The following is a 19,958-nucleotide window of genomic DNA, read 5'->3' as shown; positions in this document are numbered from 1 at the left end:
TCCTGCGTCCCACCTTCTGTCTGTGTGGAGCGTGTTCTGGTCCAGAGGGAAGGATGACTTCCTGGGTTCAGAGGCACCCCTCAGTTGTAGGCCAACCTCACGCGGTGGAGACACGCGCCGAAAAAGTTCGCGTCCCAGAACCAGCATGGAGTGGGGAACACGATTCTGTGAAGGACGCTGAGATGGAGGAGGCCCTGGTTCGCCCCAGGGCCCCACGCCATCACCAGGGCGCTTGCAAGAGGGAGGCCAGAGGTCAGCCTGCCAGCCCTGGAGGTGGAGGAAGGGCCCAGGGCCATGGTTGGCTTCTAGAAAATGGGAAAGGTGCAGGAAAGGAGTCTCCTGGCCAGGCAGGGGTGGGGGAGTTGGTCACCGGCGGGAGCCCTGTGACACGTGACTCCAGCCCCACATATCCGATCGGACTCACAAAGTCTGATACCGTGAGAGAAGAACCGTGTGGTTCTGAGCTGCGGGTCTAAGGAATCCACGTGGGGCCTCGCGTCGCTGTGCTCACAGGGGAGGCAGGAGCTGTGACACGTGTCGCTGCTCACGAGCACACCCTGCTGTCCTCGCCACCTCACTCACAGGACATGAGCTCCAGGACGAGTTGCTATGAGAGTGAAGGGCCCAGGGCGGCAGCGGCTGGGCATTAACCCCAGCACGGGCCCCTGGCTCTCGCCAGCAGAGCCATGAGTCCTTATTCCTGGCTCCGGCCCCCTGTGTCTGGGGGACACGAGCCGGGTGCTTGGCCTCTGTGTGGGGGCATCTGCTGGCCCGTGTACATATACTCACCCCACACACGTGTGCATGCAAGTCCTGGGCTGCCCGCCCCGTGCGGCTGTGGCCGCGGGCACCAGCCCGTCTGAGCCGCCCTGTCTTGCAGAGGGAGCGTGAGAACGGCTCCAACCTGGCCTTCATGTTCCGCCTGCCCTTCGCCGCCGGCCGCGTCTTCAGCATCAGCATGCTGGACACACTGCTGTATCAGGTCAGCCTGGGGCCTGGCTGATGTCCGGTCCTGACCCACGTCCATCCTGGGTCCCCAGGAGACCAGTGGGACTGAGTGGCTCTGGGCCCCGTCCCTGACCGGGAGCCACAGGGGTTCACCCCTGAGCATCACCATCCTTTCCTCCCAGGAGGGTGCTGGCCTAGGGTCACTCCTGGCAGCCTTTGGGTTTCTGATCCCTTCTAACCTAAGGCGCATGACCAGGCGAGCTACCAAGGCCAGGAAAGGCCGCCCAGCTCCGTCTTCTGGCACGCTGTGCAGGGGACACTGTGGGTGCCCGGCGGGCATGTCCCGCCAGGGGGTGTGGAACTGCCCACAACGCCGGCCTCACTGCGGCCCCTCTCCTCCAGTCCTTCGTGAAGGACTACATGATCCCCATCACCAGGCTGTTGCTGGGCTTGGACACCACGCCGGGCTCCGGCTACCTCTGTGCGGTAAGTGCCTGGGCCGGAGCGGGGGGACGGGGCGGGGCCAGAGGGGCATGGGCGGGGTGGATGGGCGTGGGCGGGGTGGGGCGGGGCGGGGCGGGTGGAAGAGCCGGGCTTGTGGCAGGCTGGGCTGGGCAGCCACGCCCTGCCGGGGAGGTGAGCACCGCCTCTGCGGCCTGAGGCCCGCCCAGCCCAGGCTCTGCGTTGCAGATGAAGATCTCGGAGGACGACCTGTGGATTCGCACCTACGGCCGCCTCTTCCAGAAGCTGTGCTCCTCCAGCGCCGAGATCCCTATCGGCATCTACAGGACCCAGTGCCACGTCTTCTCCACCGAGGTGTGGGGCAGGGGCCTGGAGATCCGGGCCCTTTTGGGGTCAGGTTCACAGGCGCCCACGTGGTTCCTTGGGGCGCTTTGGGGGAGGGGAGAGCACCGAGGGGCGCCCGTGCGCCGCCAGACCGTGCAAGGCGGCCTGCCTGCGAGTTATGAGCCCACGGGGTGGGGCGGGGTGGGGCGGCTCAGACAGCCTTGGCGGTCAGGGTAGGAGGAGCCCCACAGGTACTCAGGTGGCTCTGGTTTCCTTTGCAGCCCCCCGACCTCAGGGCCCAGGTGAGTGGTCCCTTCAAGCCCACGGGAGTGCCTAAGCTCAGCCCCACCCAGGCCTGGCGGGGGCAAGGGTGGTCAGGAAGCAAGTCCCCAGGTGGCACCAGCCAAGGTGCAGCTCAGAGAGGACTCCTAGCATCACTCTCCTCCCCCGTGTAGATGGGGAAACTGAGGCCGGGGTGGGAAGCCCAGGCTCCCCCCACCCCCAGGCTGTCTGCCCCTCAGGGCACAGCCCCCATCCTGGCAGGTACCCCTTCCTCCCCTCATCTGTCCCCACTTCCACACCCCCCAGGTCCCATGTCACCCACCAAGCCTTGCAAGGCTCTGCACGTCCCAGCCCACCCTCGGGCTGCCCCTGTTCTCTCCTGCCCCCGCGGTGAGGAAACTTAGTCTCCTAGAGGGGCTGTTCCCTCCCCTACCCCACCGTGGTAAAGTCAGAACACGCTGCCCCAGAGAGGTGGAGGGAGGCCCACCTCTCACCAGCAAGTCAGGGACGGGCCTGAGCCAGGGTCTGGGGAGAGGAAGGGACTTCCACCTGAGAGAAGAAGGGCCTGGGGTTCCCCCGGAACTGTGACTGTCCTCCCCATCACCCCAGCTGCTCCGTGGGTCCCCCCAGTCCTCTGCCCAGCTCCCGTTCCCCTTCCCTGTACCTGCCCCCGCCCCGCCCCTGTCCTGGGACACCCTTCCCCTCCTAGGCCTCACCCCTTCTCCCCGGCCAGTCCCAGGTCTCGGTGAGCGTGGAGGACTGTGAGGACACTCGGGAGGCAAAGGGGCCCTGGGGTGCACGGGTGGGCACGAGCGGCGGCAGCACCCACGGCCGGCACACGGTGGGCAGCGACCCAGCCGAGCACCCTCTCCTGCGGCGCAAGAGCCTCCCGTGGGCGCGGAGGCTGAGCCGCAAGGGCTCCCGGCACACGGGGAATGCAGCAGCCGAGTGGATCAGCCAACAGCGGCTCAGCCTGTACCGGCGCTCGGAGAGGCAGGAGCTCTCAGAGCTGGTCAAGAACCGCATGAAGCACCTGGGGCTGCCCACCACTGGCTACGGTAAGGGGTAGGGCGTCTGTCTGCTCTCCTGGCCCGTGTGGGGAGGGGGGCTCCCCTAGATCCAGCGCCAAGCCCGGCAAGGAAGGGTTCATTCACCCTCTGCTCCGGGGCCTCAGTTTCCACATCTGTAGAAAAAAAAGATGCCTATTGCCTGAGCCAGTAGGCAGCCGTCCTGGAGGAGGCGGCTGTGGGTGGGGACAGCCTTGCCAGGCTCCATGAAAGCCAAAGGCACCGGCCTCAGCCATGGGGCAGATTGGCCACCTCCGGCCGGTCCTGCCGGGATCAGGAACACAGGACCCCATCATGTTCCTCTGAGGATAGGAACAGGGGCGTGGCGGGGACACCCCAGAGCCCTGGCCACCCCTCCCCGAACCCTCCCTGCAGCTGGAGCTTGTGTGGGATAGGGGCGGGGCAGGTCAGGGGGCCCAGCACCAGGACACTCCACCACTGCTCCTGGGGCAAGGCCACCCCATTCCGGCGACTTTAGGGTGCCGTTGCCAGGGCATTTGTTGTCGTCAGCAGATTTTCTCTGTCGCTTGATTCGGGGAAAAGTTTGTGACTCTGACCGTGAATGGAGCTGGGGTCCCCGGCCGGGCCCGAGGAGACTGGCCCGCCCCTCCCTCGCTCCAGACATGCTGCCTCTGTTGATGGGGCTGAAAGGGGCCCAAGCCCCCCGCCCCTCCACTGCAGCCTGGCCTCATCCACACCCCAGGCTGGGTGGAGACTCTGACCTCCGCTAGGCCCCGTCTCTGGGGGACTCTGCCCCACACCCCACCTCGGGCCTGGCTATATTTTTCTGGGCACCCACTCCCCTACCCCGCCACCTGCTGCTCACCTCCTGGGCCAGGGGCCCTCAAGCCCGTCCAAGTGGGACCAAGCGGCTTTGGGCTTCACCCAGAACTGCCCAAGGGTCTCTCGGGTCTGGCTATATGCCGGGCCCAAGGAGATCGCCCTCTGGGAGAGCCGCCCAGCCCCTCCCGGCCACACCCCTGCCGCACGGCGTACGTTGTCCACTTTGCGCCCTTTCCCCGGGCGGGTGCTGTCACCCCCATCCCGGGTGGTATGCAGGCTGCTCAGGCTCCCAGTGGGGGTCCCGTTTCACGGCCCCATGTAACACCCTGGCAGACAGACGCTCAAGCCCAGCTGAGCCCCAGAGCAGGCCCCTGCCCCTCGGGGCTCCCCCGGGCCTCCCCGCCAGAGCTTGGCAGACAAAGAGCCGACTTCGCTTCTGGGACAGACGGCCGCCTGCGGCCTGCGTGCACCTCCCGCCCCTGCTCTGCCAGCCACCTCCTCTGCGCTGCTCGCTGACCTCAATCTCTCTCTCTGTTTCTGTCTGTCCCTCTTCCTGTGTGTTCCGTAGAGGATGTAGCAAATTTAACAGCCAGTGATGTCATGAATCGGGTAAACCTGGGATATTTGCAAGGTAATTCTGCTCCCGGGGCCGGAGTCTGGCATAGGGGGCGTGCCAACCCTTCCTGATGGTCCACCCGGTGGCCGCCCGCCCCGGCCAGGCAGGCAGACAGGGCGAGACATGAGAGAGGGTCCCTCCAGGCAGGGCCCCACGAGCTCCCAGGCCACCCCACTGCAGGGACCCTAACTTTCTCCCCACTGACTGCTGACTTCAGCACGGCCCCCTGCACCCCAGCCCTTCTGCCCATTTTGTTGTCTGAGATAAGCCCTACTCTGGACACGCAAGCAGCCACTGGCCGGCCCCTGGGAGCCCACCCAGCTCTCAAGAAGCACCGGCATGGAGCACCCCAGGCCAGGGTATCCGCGCCCCCGGCGTGGTGGAGCACAGTGAGACCTGAGCTGGCGCCCGGGGCCTTGAGGTCTGCAGCACCCTGAGCCTTCGAGGGCCACCCAAGCCAGGTGGACGGTTGACCTCCACTCCCCAGCTGGGGCTTCACGAGATGGGGACCACTTCAGTTGAGACAAAGCCTGATGTACCACATTTTCATCCAGGTGCTCAGGTGCTGCTTGGGCCCCTGTATCTTCCAAGAAGACACCCCGCAGCCCCCAGACCCCAACAGGGGTCAGAGCAGAGTCCAGGCCCCAGACCTCACTGCTGGGACCCCTTCCTTACCTGGGGGCTCCCCAGGCTCAGAGCTGTGCAGGCCTCCTGAGCCCAGGTGGGTGTTAGCTCAGATGGGCCAGTTTCTGAGGACAGCCGGGGCAAACAAGACTCAGGATTGAGAAGCTCTGGGGTGCACCACGGGGGAGCTGCGGGGCGGCCCAGGGGGCAGAGCCCTGACCACACCCCACCCCCCACCCCGGGTTCCTGCGTTTTTCTTCAGTTGCACCCACGACCGTGTTCACAGCAGACTCCCCACTAGGCCAGCGCGAGTCCGAGCCTGGGGCTGCCCCGAGCGGGAGGGCTGGGTCGCCACCTCCCTGTGGCCGGCTGCACCCCTACTTCTCGCCAAGGCTCGCAGGCGGGGTGGCCGCACCCACAGGGTCACCGCATGGTGTTTGCTGAGCCCCTGCCCCTGGGGTGTGGACGTTGAGAGGTGCCTGGGCCAGGACCTAAAACCAGAGGAGAGGCTGGTCCCAGGGGGCTGCAGGGCGGTCCTCCAGGGGGACACCACCACAAAGCCCCCTCCCCGAGCTGGGTGCAGATGAGGGAGGAGACGCCCCCAGCCGTGACATGTAGACACAGCCCCTTCTACACAGTCACCCCTGGGGGGAGTGGTCCAGCTGTCCCCAGTTCACAGTTCTGGGGCAGGGCCTCCAGAGGAGTGGTGTGGACCCCCAGGGGCTGTCGAGAGACTGGTCTGCGGGTCCAGGGAGGAGCCCCCATGGAGGGGCCCCTTGGTCATGGGCCAGCCCCCGGCCCCACAGCAGGCGCGATGAGGTGGCCCCTTCTGGGAAGTCGGGGTCAGGGCCTCGTGGGTCACCCAGTCCCCGGGCATTACAGCCGGACCCCACGTGCCTCCCCCCGCCACCTCTCAGCCCAGCACCCCCAGAAACACAAAGCGGGGCCCAGCTGGGGCTGGGACAGCCCATAGCCCGCCCACCCCGGGCAGAGGCAGGGCCCAGGCCAGGTGGGGAGGGGCCGGTGAGGCAGGGGCCACGCCCACCCTCTGCAGCCCCGCCCCTGAGTGAGATGGACAGGCGACCCTGTCCCTTGTCAGCCTCTCCGTTTTCCTTGTTCTGGGCTGTGCTCAGGGGTACAGGGTCCACCAAAGCCTCCGCTCCCGCCCGCACCTCCGCTGCCCCAGCCCCGCTCTTTGCTGCCCTCCCTGGACATGCGCCGCCTCCATGAGCCAAGCCCGCCAGGGACCCCGTGCGGTGGGAGGGGTGGGGGTCAGGCCATCCACTTGCTGGGTGGGGACACAAGCCTGGAGCAGGTGATATCTGTAAGCCCCGACCCCCGTTTGGTCTGCACCCCCACCCCCAGCTGTCCCCTGAAGCATGCCGGACTCCACCTGCTGCCATGGGGGGGTCCCGAATCCAGAGTCAGATTCGGCCCTGAGCTCACCAGTTCAGGGAAGTCAGCCGCAGCACCCCTTGCTGACCCGCTAGCAGCTGTCCCACCTTCCCTGAGTCCCTGACCCCCATGGCCAGGGAGCCCTCCCAGGACGGGAGGGGCTGGGGCAGAGGTCACCCAGGGCCCTACCCAGCCCCGCACCAGGGCTGTCCCCCCCAGTGCCCAGTCCTGGGTCAGGAGGTGCCTTTAGGCATCGCCAGATGTGTAAACTGAGGCCACGAGCCATCCACCTCCTGCCACTCACTGAGCGCAGGGTCACTGCTGGACAGTGGCCAGCCCGACCCCATAGTTGGCCAAAGAGACATCTATGTGGTGGCCAGGGTTTCTCTAGAACCAGTTCACACCCCTGTGGGTCGCATCCTTGGGCCACCCCGAGAGCCGGACGCTGGGCTGGCTGTACCCGTGGTGGGCAGTGGCCTGGCCCTGCGCGTGCCAGAGGGGACCTCCGGCAGGGTGAGCCGGTCGGACTCTGGGCTGATGCTGCCGGACAGGTTTTGGGAAACAGAGGGCAAGTCCAAGGTTGACAGCTGAGGAGGGGATTGGGGGTGGCCTGTATGGGGCAGGGGTGCTGGGAGGGGGGTGAATGAGCCTGGGTTGGGTGTGTGTGTAGGTGTGTCGTTGTGTGCTGGTGTGTGCACACGTGGAGGTGTGCACAAGTGTGCTCCACATTCAGGGTCACCACCTCCTAAGATGCTGGTGACTCAACAAGCTACGGGGACGGGCAGGGGTGGTGGCTGCTCCCTGCTGGTGCAGTGCTGGGCTGAGGCCCACGTGGATCAGGGAGGATCGGCCAGGCTGGGTTCCCCAGGACAGGGCTCGGGCGGGACGGCCCCACAGCCAGGAGGATTCTGCAGCTGACTGGAGCTGCCAGCTCCTCGGGGCCCGGCGGAGCAGAGGTGGGCAGGGGCTGAGGGGTGACCGCCCGCCGGGCCCTGTCTCCTCCGCAGACGAGATGAATGACCACCAGAACACCCTCTCCTATGTGCTCATTAACCCCCCGCCCGACACGCGGCTGGAGCCCAACGACATTGTGTAAGTACCGCATCCCCAGGCAAGTGTAGACACCTGCCCTTCACCACATGGACTGGCACTGCGCACCCACATGGGCGTCCAGCCTGGCCTCCGGGGCAAAGCGTGAGGCCAGCACCCTCCACCCTTCCCACAGATATCTCATCCGCTCCGACCCCTTGGCCCACGTGGCCAGCAGCTCCCAGAGCCGGAAGAGCAGCTGCAGCAACAAGCTGGCCTCCTGCAACCCTGAGACTCGGGACGAGACACAGCTCTGATCACCTTGCAGAGTCCGCAAGCCCATGATGCGTGTGCGCGGGGCCCTGCCCAGTGCCCAACCCCGAGATGCTCCTGGGACTGTCAAGAGGGAGCGGACCTTAGCTGGGTGAAGGCTCGGGCTGCCCTGGGCACCGCCAGACGCTGGCAGGAAGACTTTTTAACCTGTTTTTATGAATCTATACAACCCTGATCCTTTGCACAAACGCACCGCAACTCGTGACCGAATCTGGCCACGGCAGAGGGAGAGGAGCCGGGCTGGACCACGGGGTGAGGCTGGGGTGGATCAGACAGGTGCTCGGGCCGGGGGCTCACACCGTGATAGGAGAGGGATGCTGCAGCCCAAACTTGCCATGTTTCCTCAGCCGTGGACCAGTCTAGCCTGTGGCTCTTGGCCAAGCCACAGGGTGGGGGGGCCGCCCTTCTCACCTGGGTCCCCTGTGCGCTCATTTGAGAAGGAAATGGAAAGCAGGAGGGTTTTCAGCTTGGCCAAGCCCCTGCCTGCAGCAGTATGGGCTCTGGAGAAGCGTCAGGGTGGGGCCCGGCTGCGCACTGGGGATCCCGCGGCCCATGACTTTGTGGAAGAGACTCGGACGACTGCCTTTTCCTGTATTTTTACGCTGAACTTTTGCAGCCGCACCATCTGACACCCTTTTAAACAAGAAATCTGAAGCACAACACAGCTGCTGGGCTGCTGCCGGCCCATGCCTCCAGGACGGGGACTTCTTATCACGGAGGGACTCTGGGCATTACCTCGGTTCCTTTGTGACTTGCTGACAGGTTTGCACGCTCAGTGCTGGAAACTTCCATTAAATGGATGCACTCTGCAGACAGGAGGTCCCCTCGTGAGGCATTCTCTCCGTGGTTGCATGCTCTGGGCCTGGGTCTGCCCCAGCCGCCCAAGGGTTAGGAACAACCCCTGGGACCCCACAGGAAAGCCCCCAACCCAAGGAAATGAGGCTGGCCCGGGTCCTCCCTAAAAGCAGGAAGCAAGTCAGCTGGAGGCAGGGGTTCCGGGCCGAGCCCCGGGACAGGTCTGTGCGCTTCCCCAGCACAAAGACACCCCTGTTGGTTCTCAGCTGGGGGCTCTTGCTCTTACAGAGTACCCCCAAGAGTCTGGCAGGGAAAGGACCAACCCAGCCCCCAGGGGGGTGTGGCTCCAGGCCAGACAGGTGCTGGAATGGCCTGCCCCCAGGGAGCGACATAACTCAGGGCCACTCTCCCCTTCTCCAGTCAAGGCCGCACGTCCAGCTCACCCCCCACTGGCTGCCCGGGACCCTCTCACCTAGAGAGGGTCTCCACGCCTGGGGTGGGGGGAGCTGCTGGGACAGTGTGGGCTGTGGGGGGTCAGGAAGGGTGTCTGATTGAGGAGGGGAAACTCAGGGGCCCTCGATGGGGTGACAGGCTGTTGATGTGGGTTCGGGTGGCCTCTGGGGTCAGGGCCTGTCCCAGCGGGGTGTCAGTGGCTCCCAGGGTCCTGCCAGTGACTGTTCCCTTCCGCACCCGCCACCTCTCCTGGCACCCACGTGCTAGCTCCCCGAGAGGAGGAGGCCCCTGCAGGAGTGGAGAATGAGGGGACCTTCTTGGCTTCTGGAGCAGGGTCTCCATCCAGGTGGGGTTGCAGCCCCTCAGTCCCCCACTGGGAAGACAGCATCCGACTGGGATCTCTGGAGGTGTCTGCTTGAGTGTGGGTGCAAGGATGGGCGGTGAGGAATGGGGTCTCCTCTGGGCCAGACACGCTCCTACCCAGACGCACTCTCACACCCATTGCCACATGCAGAGGCTTCAGCAAAGGCCTGAGACTGGATCCAGGCATCCTGACCCGGCAAGCAGAAGACATTTCTCAATGTTTTGACAGGTTTTCAGACATATAAAATGAGAGAGACACCTCTGATTTTTTAAATTCCTGTAGAAAGCTGGTCACGACCATGACACCGGCGACAAGCGGGCTGTTGTGGCTCGTGACGTGACGTGGCCTGGGAACGCCGGCCCTGAGGTGCCCGTCCGCCTCCCCCCAGAGCTGAGCATTTAGGGATGGACGTGGAGCAGGTGTGAACTGACTCAAGGCAACCACCCAGAATCTGAGAGAGAAGTGCGTTCAGTAGCTGGGAGATGAAAGGAGATGGAATCGTATCAAGTGCTTATTAAAAGCAGAGCGGGCAGAAAAAGGGACAAGGTGTGCACAGCACAGTCAGGAGCAGGGCAGAGACCACCCACCCCCAGCCCCTCAGAGGCCCAGCCTCGGGAGGACGCTGGCCCACCCGTCGTGGACACGAGCTCGGCTGCCGGGCAAGAGTCCACACGACCACAAAGCGGGCACCCCCATGACATTCGCACCTCGTCTTCACCCCAGGCCAGACCAACAGTCTCAAAGGTGCCTCTCCCTCTGGGGGCTCAAGTTCAGGTCAGGATTCTTGGCAGCTGAGCCCCCTGTCGGGTGGGCGTCTCAGGAATCGCAGCATTTTCTTGTGAGATTGGTGAGCTATGGCTTCCCGTATCTTGGGCAGGGCTGTGTCCCCGGTGCCAGACAGGCATGCTGGCTGGGCTAGGGGCACACAGGCATGCCGTCCGGGACCTCAGCCCACTGCCCTACTGCCAGCCTTGCCCCCCTGGGGCTTGAGAGGCTTGGTTGGGGCCTCCAGGGGAGGAGTTCTCCAGGGCAGCCAGCTGACCAGGGCCACGTTCAGGCCCGGTGAAGTCCGTGGAAGCTTGAGTGCCAAGCAGGGTGGTCTCAGAGGACTCAGGGATGCCCAGAGAAAGTAAGTAAAAATCTTTACCCAGGACTGCTCCAACTCCAGCCTCCCAAGTTCTAGATGACCACATGGGTTCACAGTGGACCTCCATTCCAGCCCTGGGCACCTCCAGGAGACCACCCAGCCCCCGCAGATCCCTTCTCTGGCTGGGACCCCCATTATCTCCAGGGTCTCTCCAGGGCTCTGCAGGGGAGAACAGCTCACCCAGAGAGCCTTCCTGCTGCCCCAACTGTCCCAGGGACCCAGGCCACAGCCCCCGGGATGCCAGGCAGGGACTGCAGACTCGCTCTAGCATCCATAGCCCCTCTCCAGCCCAACAGCTCCAGGAGTCTGGATGGAGGGGTCACGGGGAGCCCATCAGCCCCCTTGGTGCTGAGGCAACCCCTGTGGCTGGTTCCCAGCTATCCTGCTGCACAGGGTGGGTTGGGGGTCTTCCCAGGGGAACCCTCCCCAGGGCCTCCCCAAAGAGCTGGTGCTAAGCCTGGGTCCTCAGCAAGAGGGGCTGCGATGGACAGGGAGCCAAAGAAGTCTAGAACCTCTGCTCATCACAGCTCCATCAAGAGAGTGCAGAAGCTCTGGAGGCAGAAGATAACTAATATACAGAATATATCTTTTAAGGGGAAAGAAGCAGAACACTTGAAGAGACATTTCACAAAAGAAAAACAAGATGACCAACAAGGACATGGAAATGTGCTGCATTCATCTCTACCCAGGAAAACAGCAATTAAAATCACCAAGAGCAGGGGTTATATTCCAAATACCAAGAGTAACAGTCAAAAACACAAAAAGCCAGGGAGTTCCCTGGGGGCCCAGGGGTTAGGGTTCCGGCTTTCATTGCCACGCGGTTGTTGTTCCGTTTGCGACCCCATGGACCGCAGCACGCCAGGCCTCCCTGTCCTGCACTGTCTCCAGGAGCTCGCTCAAACTCATGTCCATTGAGTCGGTGATGCCATCCAACCATCTCATCCTCTGTCGCCCCCTTCTCTTGCTCCCTTTCCCTGCATCAGGGTCTTTTCCAGTGAGTAGGCTCTTTGCATCAGGTGGCCAAAGTATTGGAGCTTCAGCATCAGTCCTTCCAATGAATATTCAGGGTTGATTTCCTTTAGGATGGACTGGTTGGATCTCCTTGTAGTCCAAGGGACTCTCAAGAGTCTTCTGCAGCACAACTCAAAAGCATTAATTCTTCAGCACTCAGCCTTCTTTATGGTCCAACTCTCACATCCATACATGACTACAGGAAAAACCATAGCTTTGACTAGATGGACCTTTGTCAGGAAAAGTGATGTCTCTGCTTTTTGATATGCTGTCTAGGTTTGTCCCTGATAGCTCAGTTGGTAAAGAATCTTGGAGAAGGCAATGGCACCCCACTCCAGTACTCTTGCCTGGAAAATCCCATGGATGGAGGAGCCTGGTAGGCTGCAGTCCATGGGGTCGCTAAGAGTCAGGAATGACTGAGCGACTTCACTTTCACTTTTCACGCGTTGGAGAAGGAAATGGCAACCCACTCCAGTGTTCCTGCCTGGAGAATCCCAGGGACGGCAGAGCCTGGTGGGCTGCCGTCTGTGGGGTCGCACAGAGTCAGACACGACTGAAGCGACTTAGCAGTCACCTGCAATGCAGGAGACCCCAGTCCGATTCCTGGGTTGGGAAGATCCCCTGGAGAAGAGAACGGCTACCCACTCCAGTGTTCTGGCCTGGAGAATGCCCGGTGGGGCATTACCCCTGGGGCGCCCGTGGGCCTGCTCACCTGCCGGGGCCTTGAAGTCCATCCGAGCCCAGGAGACAGGGTGACAGCAGGCGCCGTGTTCAGGGCTCCTGGTCTTGGGTCCCCAGTGCCCAGCCCTGAATCAGCAGCTGAGGCCCCCTAGAAAGGCCTCTGGGGACTTTGCCTGTGGTGGCGGTCCATCTACACAGCAGGAGACTGAACCTCTGGCTGTCACACCTCTGGGGACACTCTAAGTGACCAACTTCCCGTGACCGCCTTTGCCTGACGCACCTGCTGGTACGGCAACGCTCTGGCTTGCATGCTGGTGGTGCCAACGCTCGCCACCTGTCCTCCGCTTTTCTAGGAGGGCCTTCACCTCTCAGCTAATAAAGACCTTCAGGGCGCTTCTTTTCCTGCCTTTAATCCCGATGCCTTATTATGACAACTCAGATATCCGGGAGAACCTTGGCTATGGACTCTGGCCTCCGGCGACCTGGGCTCCACCCTGACCTAACGGGGGACACTTCCAGAGCTTCACTGTTAAGGAGGGGTCTGCTGGAAATCCCTGCTGAGTATTATCAGAGTATGAGAATTCTAACTGTAGCACTTTCATCCTGAATAATACACGCTGAGTGTGATCAACTTGTTTCTACCCCTGGTTTTCCTCTTCGGCTCTCCACGTGAATCACGCGGATACGTTCTCTCATGATGAACGTTTATTCCTGCTTAGATGCTGTCGAGCATGATGTCTTCATCTGGGTTCCCCTTGACTTTTTATCCCAGTGTTTGTACACATTATGCTCGGCAGCAGGAACTGGACCGTAATCTTATGCTCCTGGGCCTCTGGCCAGGTTTTGATGCAAAGAAATCTAGTTTTATTCATCAGTCTACAGGTGTCCTTGCATGGACCCCAGCCCAAGCCTCCTCCCCCGGACACACCTGAGCCTGAGACCAGGGTGTCTCCCAGGTGACGACATGACACAGTCTACACGGCAGGGCTTCTCTTGGCGGCACACAACAGTGGTGTGTCTTAGACTTCCGGACGCCTTAGACCAGCGAGCGTGGGTCCTTCTAGTCAGCGGTCTAGAGGCTCCAGGACAGGGCGCCCAGGGGACGCCTGGCACACACTCTCCCTCAGCAGCAGAGCTGCCCTAAGCTCTGAGGCCAGTGACGCCTAATGCTGGAAACTTGTGGAACCCGCCCCAGGGGGAATGCCCCACCGGTGCACCGACCACCCCCTGGAAGAGGCATCTCAGCACCCACAAGCTGAACAGCAGTGTGAAGAAAGACACGGAAATAAGGACGTACTTCCCACCCCGCAAACAGCCGCTCTGCCCTTCCATCGTCTCATGCTTCAGCTGACCAACTCCTACTAATAAAACTGGACCAGACACCAATGTAATGGAGAAGCAAAACCTTTAGGGATGACTTTAGTGGCAAGTGCTGAGGACCACTCATTTTAAAATAAGAATAAACACTCAAACTCTATATCAAGTTCTGTGTATGCAATTCGTTACTTTTCTGTAGGTATGTTCTACTTCAATTAAAAGAAAAAAAAGAACAAGGACTGTACTGCACACAATGAAAATTTAACACCTGGAATAAAAAAAGGCAAAAAAAAAAAAAAATCGTTTCTTACAAAATAAGAGACTAGAGAGATTTATCAGTTCAACTGGAGACAAATGGTTGAAAAAAAACACTTTAAATTCAAGTGCTGGGACTTCGCTGGTGGTCTAGTGGTTAGGACTCCACTCTTCCCTTGCAAGGGAGTTTGATCCCTGGCCGGGGAGCTGGGATCCCACACTCCACATAGCCAGAGCGAAATAAAATAAAAAGGGATGTATGAAAAAACCAAAAAGGAAGGTATGGCTGGTTCACATTGATGTCTGGCAGAAATCATCACAACATTGTAAAATAATTATCCTGTAATTAAAATTTTTTTAAATAGATTAAAAAAGAAATGAACTGTCAGCTGAAAAGAAAAATGCACAATGTAAGAAAAAAAGTTGAGAATTGAGGAAAAAAAAGCCCTGATGCTTCAGCCTGCCTGGCACTGCTGCTGACGCCTCCCGGATGCTCACAAGCTTCCACCACAGGCCCCCGACCGGGATGAGCCAAGAACAGGCGGCGTCTGGGGCACGCGAGTCCCCGTTTCAAAGCTCGGTCCCTGCAGCGGCATGCTTGTCAATTTAACCAGGCACATCACAGAGCGTTTCAAGCTGTAGATGCGGAACATGCGTACAGTAAGTGCCCGACAGTACGTCTCAGCAGCCCCAACCCCAGGCAGCATGCAGCCTGGCTGAATGCAGCTGAGACCCACGGTGAAGGCACTTGGAGTTCCCACTCACCAGACGTGAGCTTCCAAGTGTGTGAGCTTCCGAGCTTCATGACACCACCAGTCTAGACTTCACTTTCAGGGGAGAGTCGAGTTCTGTGCTGCTGCTATTTCCCTGTACAAGGAGCAACCCCAAGCTCTCACGGCCAAGAAGGGCTCCCCTGAAACCACCTCTCACAAGTTACATCTGGGAGTGAGGACGTGGAGATCAGACTGCATGGTATGCTACACTTTATCATTCATTCCTGCCAAAGTGGCTTTTCCTCGCTATTTAGGAAGTAACTTGGAAAACGGTAACTTGCTCTTTCTAAAGAAGAGAGAACACACAGATCCCTCTGCTGGCTGAGCACAGGAAGCGGGGAGGGAGCCAGGAGCCAAGCTTCTTCCCAGGGCAAGTTCCGCCCCTGAGACCTCACACCCCAAGACCTCAATGGGATCCACAGCTCGGGCCTTGCCACGGAGACCCCGAAAGAGAGACAGAGCCGCACGACTCTGCTGGCAACGCCAGGCCCGTGTGATGCGGCCTGGGACAGCCCCGACCTGAGACCCAGCCTGGCGAGATGCCACCACGAGGCGCTCTGCCCCCCACCCATGCTGGACTTGGCCGTGACCCTGACGCGGCAGCCCAGCCCATCCGCCCCTCCGCCAGAAACTAAGGCCACCAACTGGGAGAAGAGCTGCTTCGAGGCCGCCCACACCCACTTCTCAGAAGCCAACCTGCCTTTCACCAAGTAGGTCGGCATCAATTACGAAAGGTTATCCGAGTTCACCTTAACAGGAGACTTTATTTCAGATAACTTTTCCCCCACCAAGTAACACCTACAGTTTTAAGGAACAGATGTACAACCTAGGGACTTCCCTGGCGGTCCGGGGGCTGGGACTCTGTGCTTCCCCTGCCAGGGGCTCGGATTCAATCCCTGGTCGGGGAACTAGGATCCCTCAAGCTGTGCAGCCAAAAATAACAAATAAAAGACACCACCAAAAAAAGAAAACGTGTAACACGGATGTAAATTTGGAATTATGCTACTTTTCTATGTGCCAGAGCAGAGAACAGAGTTTGGACCCAAACAGCCCAATCAGACATGGCTCTGCGGTGACATGCAGTCAGAGGACACATGGGAAGACAGCCTTCCTCTGGCGTGTGCAAGCATGTGTACAGACACATTAACGCCCCTGCACATTTATTGATAAAGTAAGCGGCTCACCCGTTTCACCTGGGCTGTGGGGATCCCAGGTCACAGCCAAGGACTCACTCGAACTTCCTCACTCGGGTGGACAGGTGGTGGGCTGGAATTCTGCAGGGCAAGAAAGGGATGCCCGGCCCTCCGCAGTGAAAGCAAGACAAACACGCAGCTGCCCGGAGGGCAGAAGGTCTGCAGGGCGTGACCCAGTCCCGGGACAGAGGCAGCGACTTCACCGCCACAGCTGAGACGCGAAAATCCCCGCCTTGGGAACATGCCTGACCCTCGAGGCGACGTGCAGGGGGCCCAAGGGGCACATCCGGCCCCACGTCCTGAGCGCTGGCCCAGCTGAGCACCCAGGGGCCGTAGTGCCGCGGGTCCTTGCTGAGCTTGGCAAAGGGTGCCCAGCATGGGAACAACCCCCACGATGCCCCACAGCCGACTGACCATGTCGGAAGACCCAGAGTTTGCCCAGAGGTTCAACAGGCCTGGGACATCTGGCCTGGGGGCCGGAAGCACCTCTCGGTCTTCCCTGAAAACCTTCCACCTCCTCTGACTCCAGCAGGAGTGAATGTGAATGAGCTCAGAACGTCACGGGTTCTGGCCTCGTCAAGGAAGAGGCTGGAAGGGCGTCTTCTCTTGATAAGAGGGCAGTTAGCCAGAAACCACTGGAAGCTTCTCCGCAGTGCGGAGTGGGGACCGTGACCCACAGAACCAGCCACGACAACCTCACACAAACGTGGCCATAGAAAGCAAATTAGTTAATTACTTTATTACATTTTAGTGCTTTCTTAAAATAAATATAATAATATAATTATCAAACATACAGTGAGAAGTAAAGCACACGTGTGAACGGCATGTCACAGGAGTTCACTCAGGACTGTTTCAACACTCAGCACTGGAGAAACCGCACAGGCCTACCTATGTACAGACGACCCAACAGGCAGGGCGAGGCCACCGCGTCCCCTCCGTCCTCATGGACACGGTCACTCCCCTTTGCGTTGGAAATGACCAGTTTGCATGTTTTAACTTTTTCTCTCCGTTGAGCTTCAGTTTTTTTTTTTTCTTTCTGCAGTTTTGAGATAAATTCAAGTAACACTCCCAAGAAAAAAAAAATGTGCAAAACTAAATAAGTGACTCCAGAATGTCCCGGCGGTCGGGTCAGCGGGTCAGTCGCACAGGCAGCGTGTGTGCAGGCCGCGCCGGAAGGTCTGGTCCCGAGAAGCACCGGGGGCCAGCAGGAGCACCAGGCCCACCATCGGAGGGGAGGTGGGGGGGACCGGAGCGTCCCGTGGACTTGTGGTTCCCAAACAGCTGCCAACGACCACTTTCTGTTTGAATAGGCAACGCGACCAAACGCTCTGTCGACACGGAGAACCGCAAGCTCCCCGGCGGGCCCGAAGCTCTTCCGGAAGCCAGAATTGGGACGGGACGAGTGAGGACGTGATAAAAACACTAGAAAGAACTGTCAGCTTAAGTGCATCATCACCTTTTTAAGAGAAACATGCTCAGAGTAAAAAATATTCTACTTTACCAAAAAATCTGTCTTTATTAAAGTGAACAATCATGGGCGCGCGACCCCCAACGTACCGGGCGAGGGCTGTGTTGGCACGGCTCGCCTGCCTCCAGCCGGGCGGACGCCAGCAGAGTACCGTGCCTCCCTCGTGACTGCGTGGCGGGCGAACCCGCCGCACTTGTAAACGTTATTCTAGCAGAAGACAGACCGCAGATTTCAGTGCTTTTAGGGAACTGCTATTTTCAGTAAACTTTTTCTGAGCAGCAAGAAACAAGAATTTTTGTTTTTTTTTTCCCAGAAATCTTAGAATTGGATATAAACGTTGGCAGTAGACACAATCAATAAATATTATACAATTCTCAAATGAAAACAACTCCCCACCATGAACTCCTTTCCTACAGACATTCAAACACCCTGACCCGAGACCAAGTCTCAGTCCTGTGATCCCGCGAGATCACAGCCAGCCACAAGAGCGGGGGGTCAGGTCATGTGCAAAAAGGGGTGAGGTGGGAAGCAAGGAAGCAAAGGAGATCACTTTAATTTACACTGAAGGAGAACTTCAAGTAAAAGGACCCCACTGCCGGCAGCTCTGGGACACACCCCGGCCGGGAGCCTCCGAGCAGCAGGGCCGGGGCGACCGCTGGGAGCGATCAGGCCCCGGCTCCACCCCCGTCCTGGTGCCGGGGGCTCAGGGAGGGGTTTTCTCTTGTTGTCTAGAAGCCTCTTTGAAAAAGGTCTGTGATTCTGCATACTTCGTACCCAAAAGGAAGAAAGTAATAAATATCCACCCAGCCGGCGCGTCCGCAGACTTTGCCACGCCGGGGTCATTTGCGAGTCTGTGTCTTCTTTGGCGCCGAGGGCCGCTTGGGCTGCCACAGGTGGTTGTGGATGGTGAGCGCGTCCACACTGACCGACATGGTCTTGGCCGGGATGAGGCTGAACTGCTTCCGGTCTGAGCTGTACTTGTACAGCTTGTCGATCATCTTCTTGGCGATGCTCTTGGGCCCGGTGCCCGTCAGTTTGCAGATCTCCTCGGTGTCGGGATAGTAGCAGTAGAGAGCCCGGAACTGGCAGCCGGCGTCCCGGAACAGGATGATGTAGTGGTTGGCATCACACTTCTCCAGCTCCTGCGGGCGGGGCATGAAGCGGGGAGACACGGAGTGTGAGCCCCTGCTGTCAGACCCCGCGCCCACCGCCTGCTCACCCACCAGGCTAGACCAGAGCCGGAGCGGGCGTGAGGAAACGGGCCCTGTTCCCCACTGCCAGAGGGTAGGGCACAGCCGCCGTGGAAACGAGTCAGGCAGGTGTTCGGAAGCTGGAACACCGAGTCACCACGGGACTCAGCAGCTCTTTTCTCAGGGATGCGCTCCAGAGAAATTAAAACACGCATCCAGGGAAAACTCGTGCAGACGTCTCCAGCCGCATTATTCACAACGATCAACGGCTGACGCCACCCGGACGCCCCTCAGCAGACGGATGGACAAGCCGTGGTCTGCACGGAAACGGGACGCTCTTCAGGCGCAGGAAGGAGTGAAGCACCACAGGCACTGCCCCTCGGATGGGCGTGACGACATCCTGCCAGTGAGAGACGCCGCCCAAGGGCCGCCTCGGGATGAGCCCCTCCAAGTGACACCACCGGGGGTTGGCGAACGCTGAGGGGACCACAGAGCCGGGGGCAGGGGAGCGGCCCCGGTCCAGGGTCCCTCTGGGGGGCGGTCCTGGCCCTGACTGCAGCCCTGACGCCGCTACAGGGGGCTTCACACTGGGAGAAGCATCCCTCGCCAGCGCCGTCACAGAAAGGACCTGGAGCAGGGCTGACGGCCGCTCCTTGTTACGGCGTCTGCCGCACCAGGCTCTCAACCTCAGAACGTCGTTACCGCAAAAACATGTTGCCCAACGCCCCTCACACTTGAGAATGCTTAGCTTCCTGCCCTGCAGTTCTCTGAGCCTGGTCTGGGGTGCCGCACCCTCCGAGAGTCTCCGCTCACCGTGAGGACGCCTCCTCGTCCCTCTCAGACCTCATCTGGCCCCCCCGCCGCCCTGTTCACTGGAGCCGTCCGGTGGCCACAGGACCCGCGGTCTGTGAGACTGCGCGTGGAGGTGGGGAAGCCAGGGGCTAAGAAGATCCCTGTGACGCAAAACAGTGCCCCTCCTCCCACTATTTGTGTTTATAGAAAACTGATTTTCACAAATAGATACTATTCTTCTCAGTATCTAATGGGCTTCCTGTTATTTTAAATAAATTCACATATTTATAAAATTAAGAGTAAAAGGCAAAATCTCAGCGATTTCAGCAACGTAAAAACTGTCTGAACACGAGCCAAACCGGAGGCGGAGCAGCTCCAGGCCCTCCCGCCGTGCCCCCACCCTCACGCGCCTGTCCCAGGCTGGCAGCCCACGCGGCCACTCCCCACAGAGGCCCTACGGTAGCGACCCCTTGACCTCTGACCCCGAGCTCCCTGGTTCCAGCCAAACTGGGGGATCAGTCCCACCTGGAGCCTGGGGAGCCCCCAAACCTGCACGGCACCCCTCCTGACTCCAGGCCTCTGCTCAACGACCCCTTCCAGTGAGGCCCGCTGGCTGAGCAGCCTGCCACAGCTGCCCTGGAGCCCCAGGCTGCCCC

The 19,958-nt window shown here is 60.3% G+C and overlaps 2 protein-coding genes across 22 annotated transcripts in view; one reads left to right on the top strand and one right to left on the bottom strand.

The window, feature by feature from the left end:
- The window catches only part of KCNT1 (potassium sodium-activated channel subfamily T member 1), a 79,403-nt gene extending 70,722 nt beyond the window's left edge, over positions 1 to 8,681 (top strand). For 9 of the 17 annotated variants that reach the window (XM_086323437.1, XM_086323434.1, XM_086323443.1 and 6 more), the window contains 9 exons: positions 881 to 982; positions 1,351 to 1,434; positions 1,639 to 1,764; positions 2,016 to 2,036; positions 2,323 to 2,406; positions 2,750 to 3,074; positions 4,435 to 4,497; positions 7,509 to 7,593; positions 7,727 to 8,681. In XM_086323437.1, the coding sequence (XP_086179563.1) occupies positions 881 to 982; positions 1,351 to 1,434; positions 1,639 to 1,764; positions 2,016 to 2,036; positions 2,323 to 2,406; positions 2,750 to 3,074; positions 4,435 to 4,497; positions 7,509 to 7,593; positions 7,727 to 7,847 (1,011 nt within the window). In that variant the 3' untranslated portion in view covers positions 7,848 to 8,681. The remainder of the gene's footprint in view (positions 1 to 880; positions 983 to 1,350; positions 1,435 to 1,638; positions 1,765 to 2,015; positions 2,037 to 2,322; positions 2,407 to 2,749; positions 3,075 to 4,434; positions 4,498 to 7,508; positions 7,594 to 7,726) is intronic. The other 8 variants (XM_086323441.1, XM_086323440.1, XM_086323431.1 and 5 more) reach the window with 3 other exon arrangements.
- Positions 8,682 to 16,576: 7,895 nt separating this feature from the next.
- The window catches only part of CAMSAP1 (calmodulin regulated spectrin associated protein 1), a 43,235-nt gene continuing 39,853 nt past the window's right edge, over positions 16,577 to 19,958 (bottom strand). For all 5 annotated transcript variants that reach the window (XM_086323424.1, XM_086323425.1, XM_086323422.1 and 2 more), the window contains one exon: positions 16,577 to 18,462. In XM_086323424.1, the coding sequence (XP_086179550.1) occupies positions 18,160 to 18,462 (303 nt within the window). In that variant the 3' untranslated portion in view covers positions 16,577 to 18,159. The remainder of the gene's footprint in view (positions 18,463 to 19,958) is intronic.

This window comes from Bos grunniens, chromosome 11, assembly GCF_055505025.1.
Source record: "Bos grunniens cultivar Pamir isolate PY7600 chromosome 11, Bosgru_T2T1.0, whole genome shotgun sequence".
Classification (NCBI taxonomy): Eukaryota; Metazoa; Chordata; class Mammalia; order Artiodactyla; family Bovidae; genus Bos; species Bos grunniens.
The sequence above is the reverse complement of the archived record's forward strand: the minus strand, read 5'-3'. Positions and strand labels throughout refer to the sequence as shown.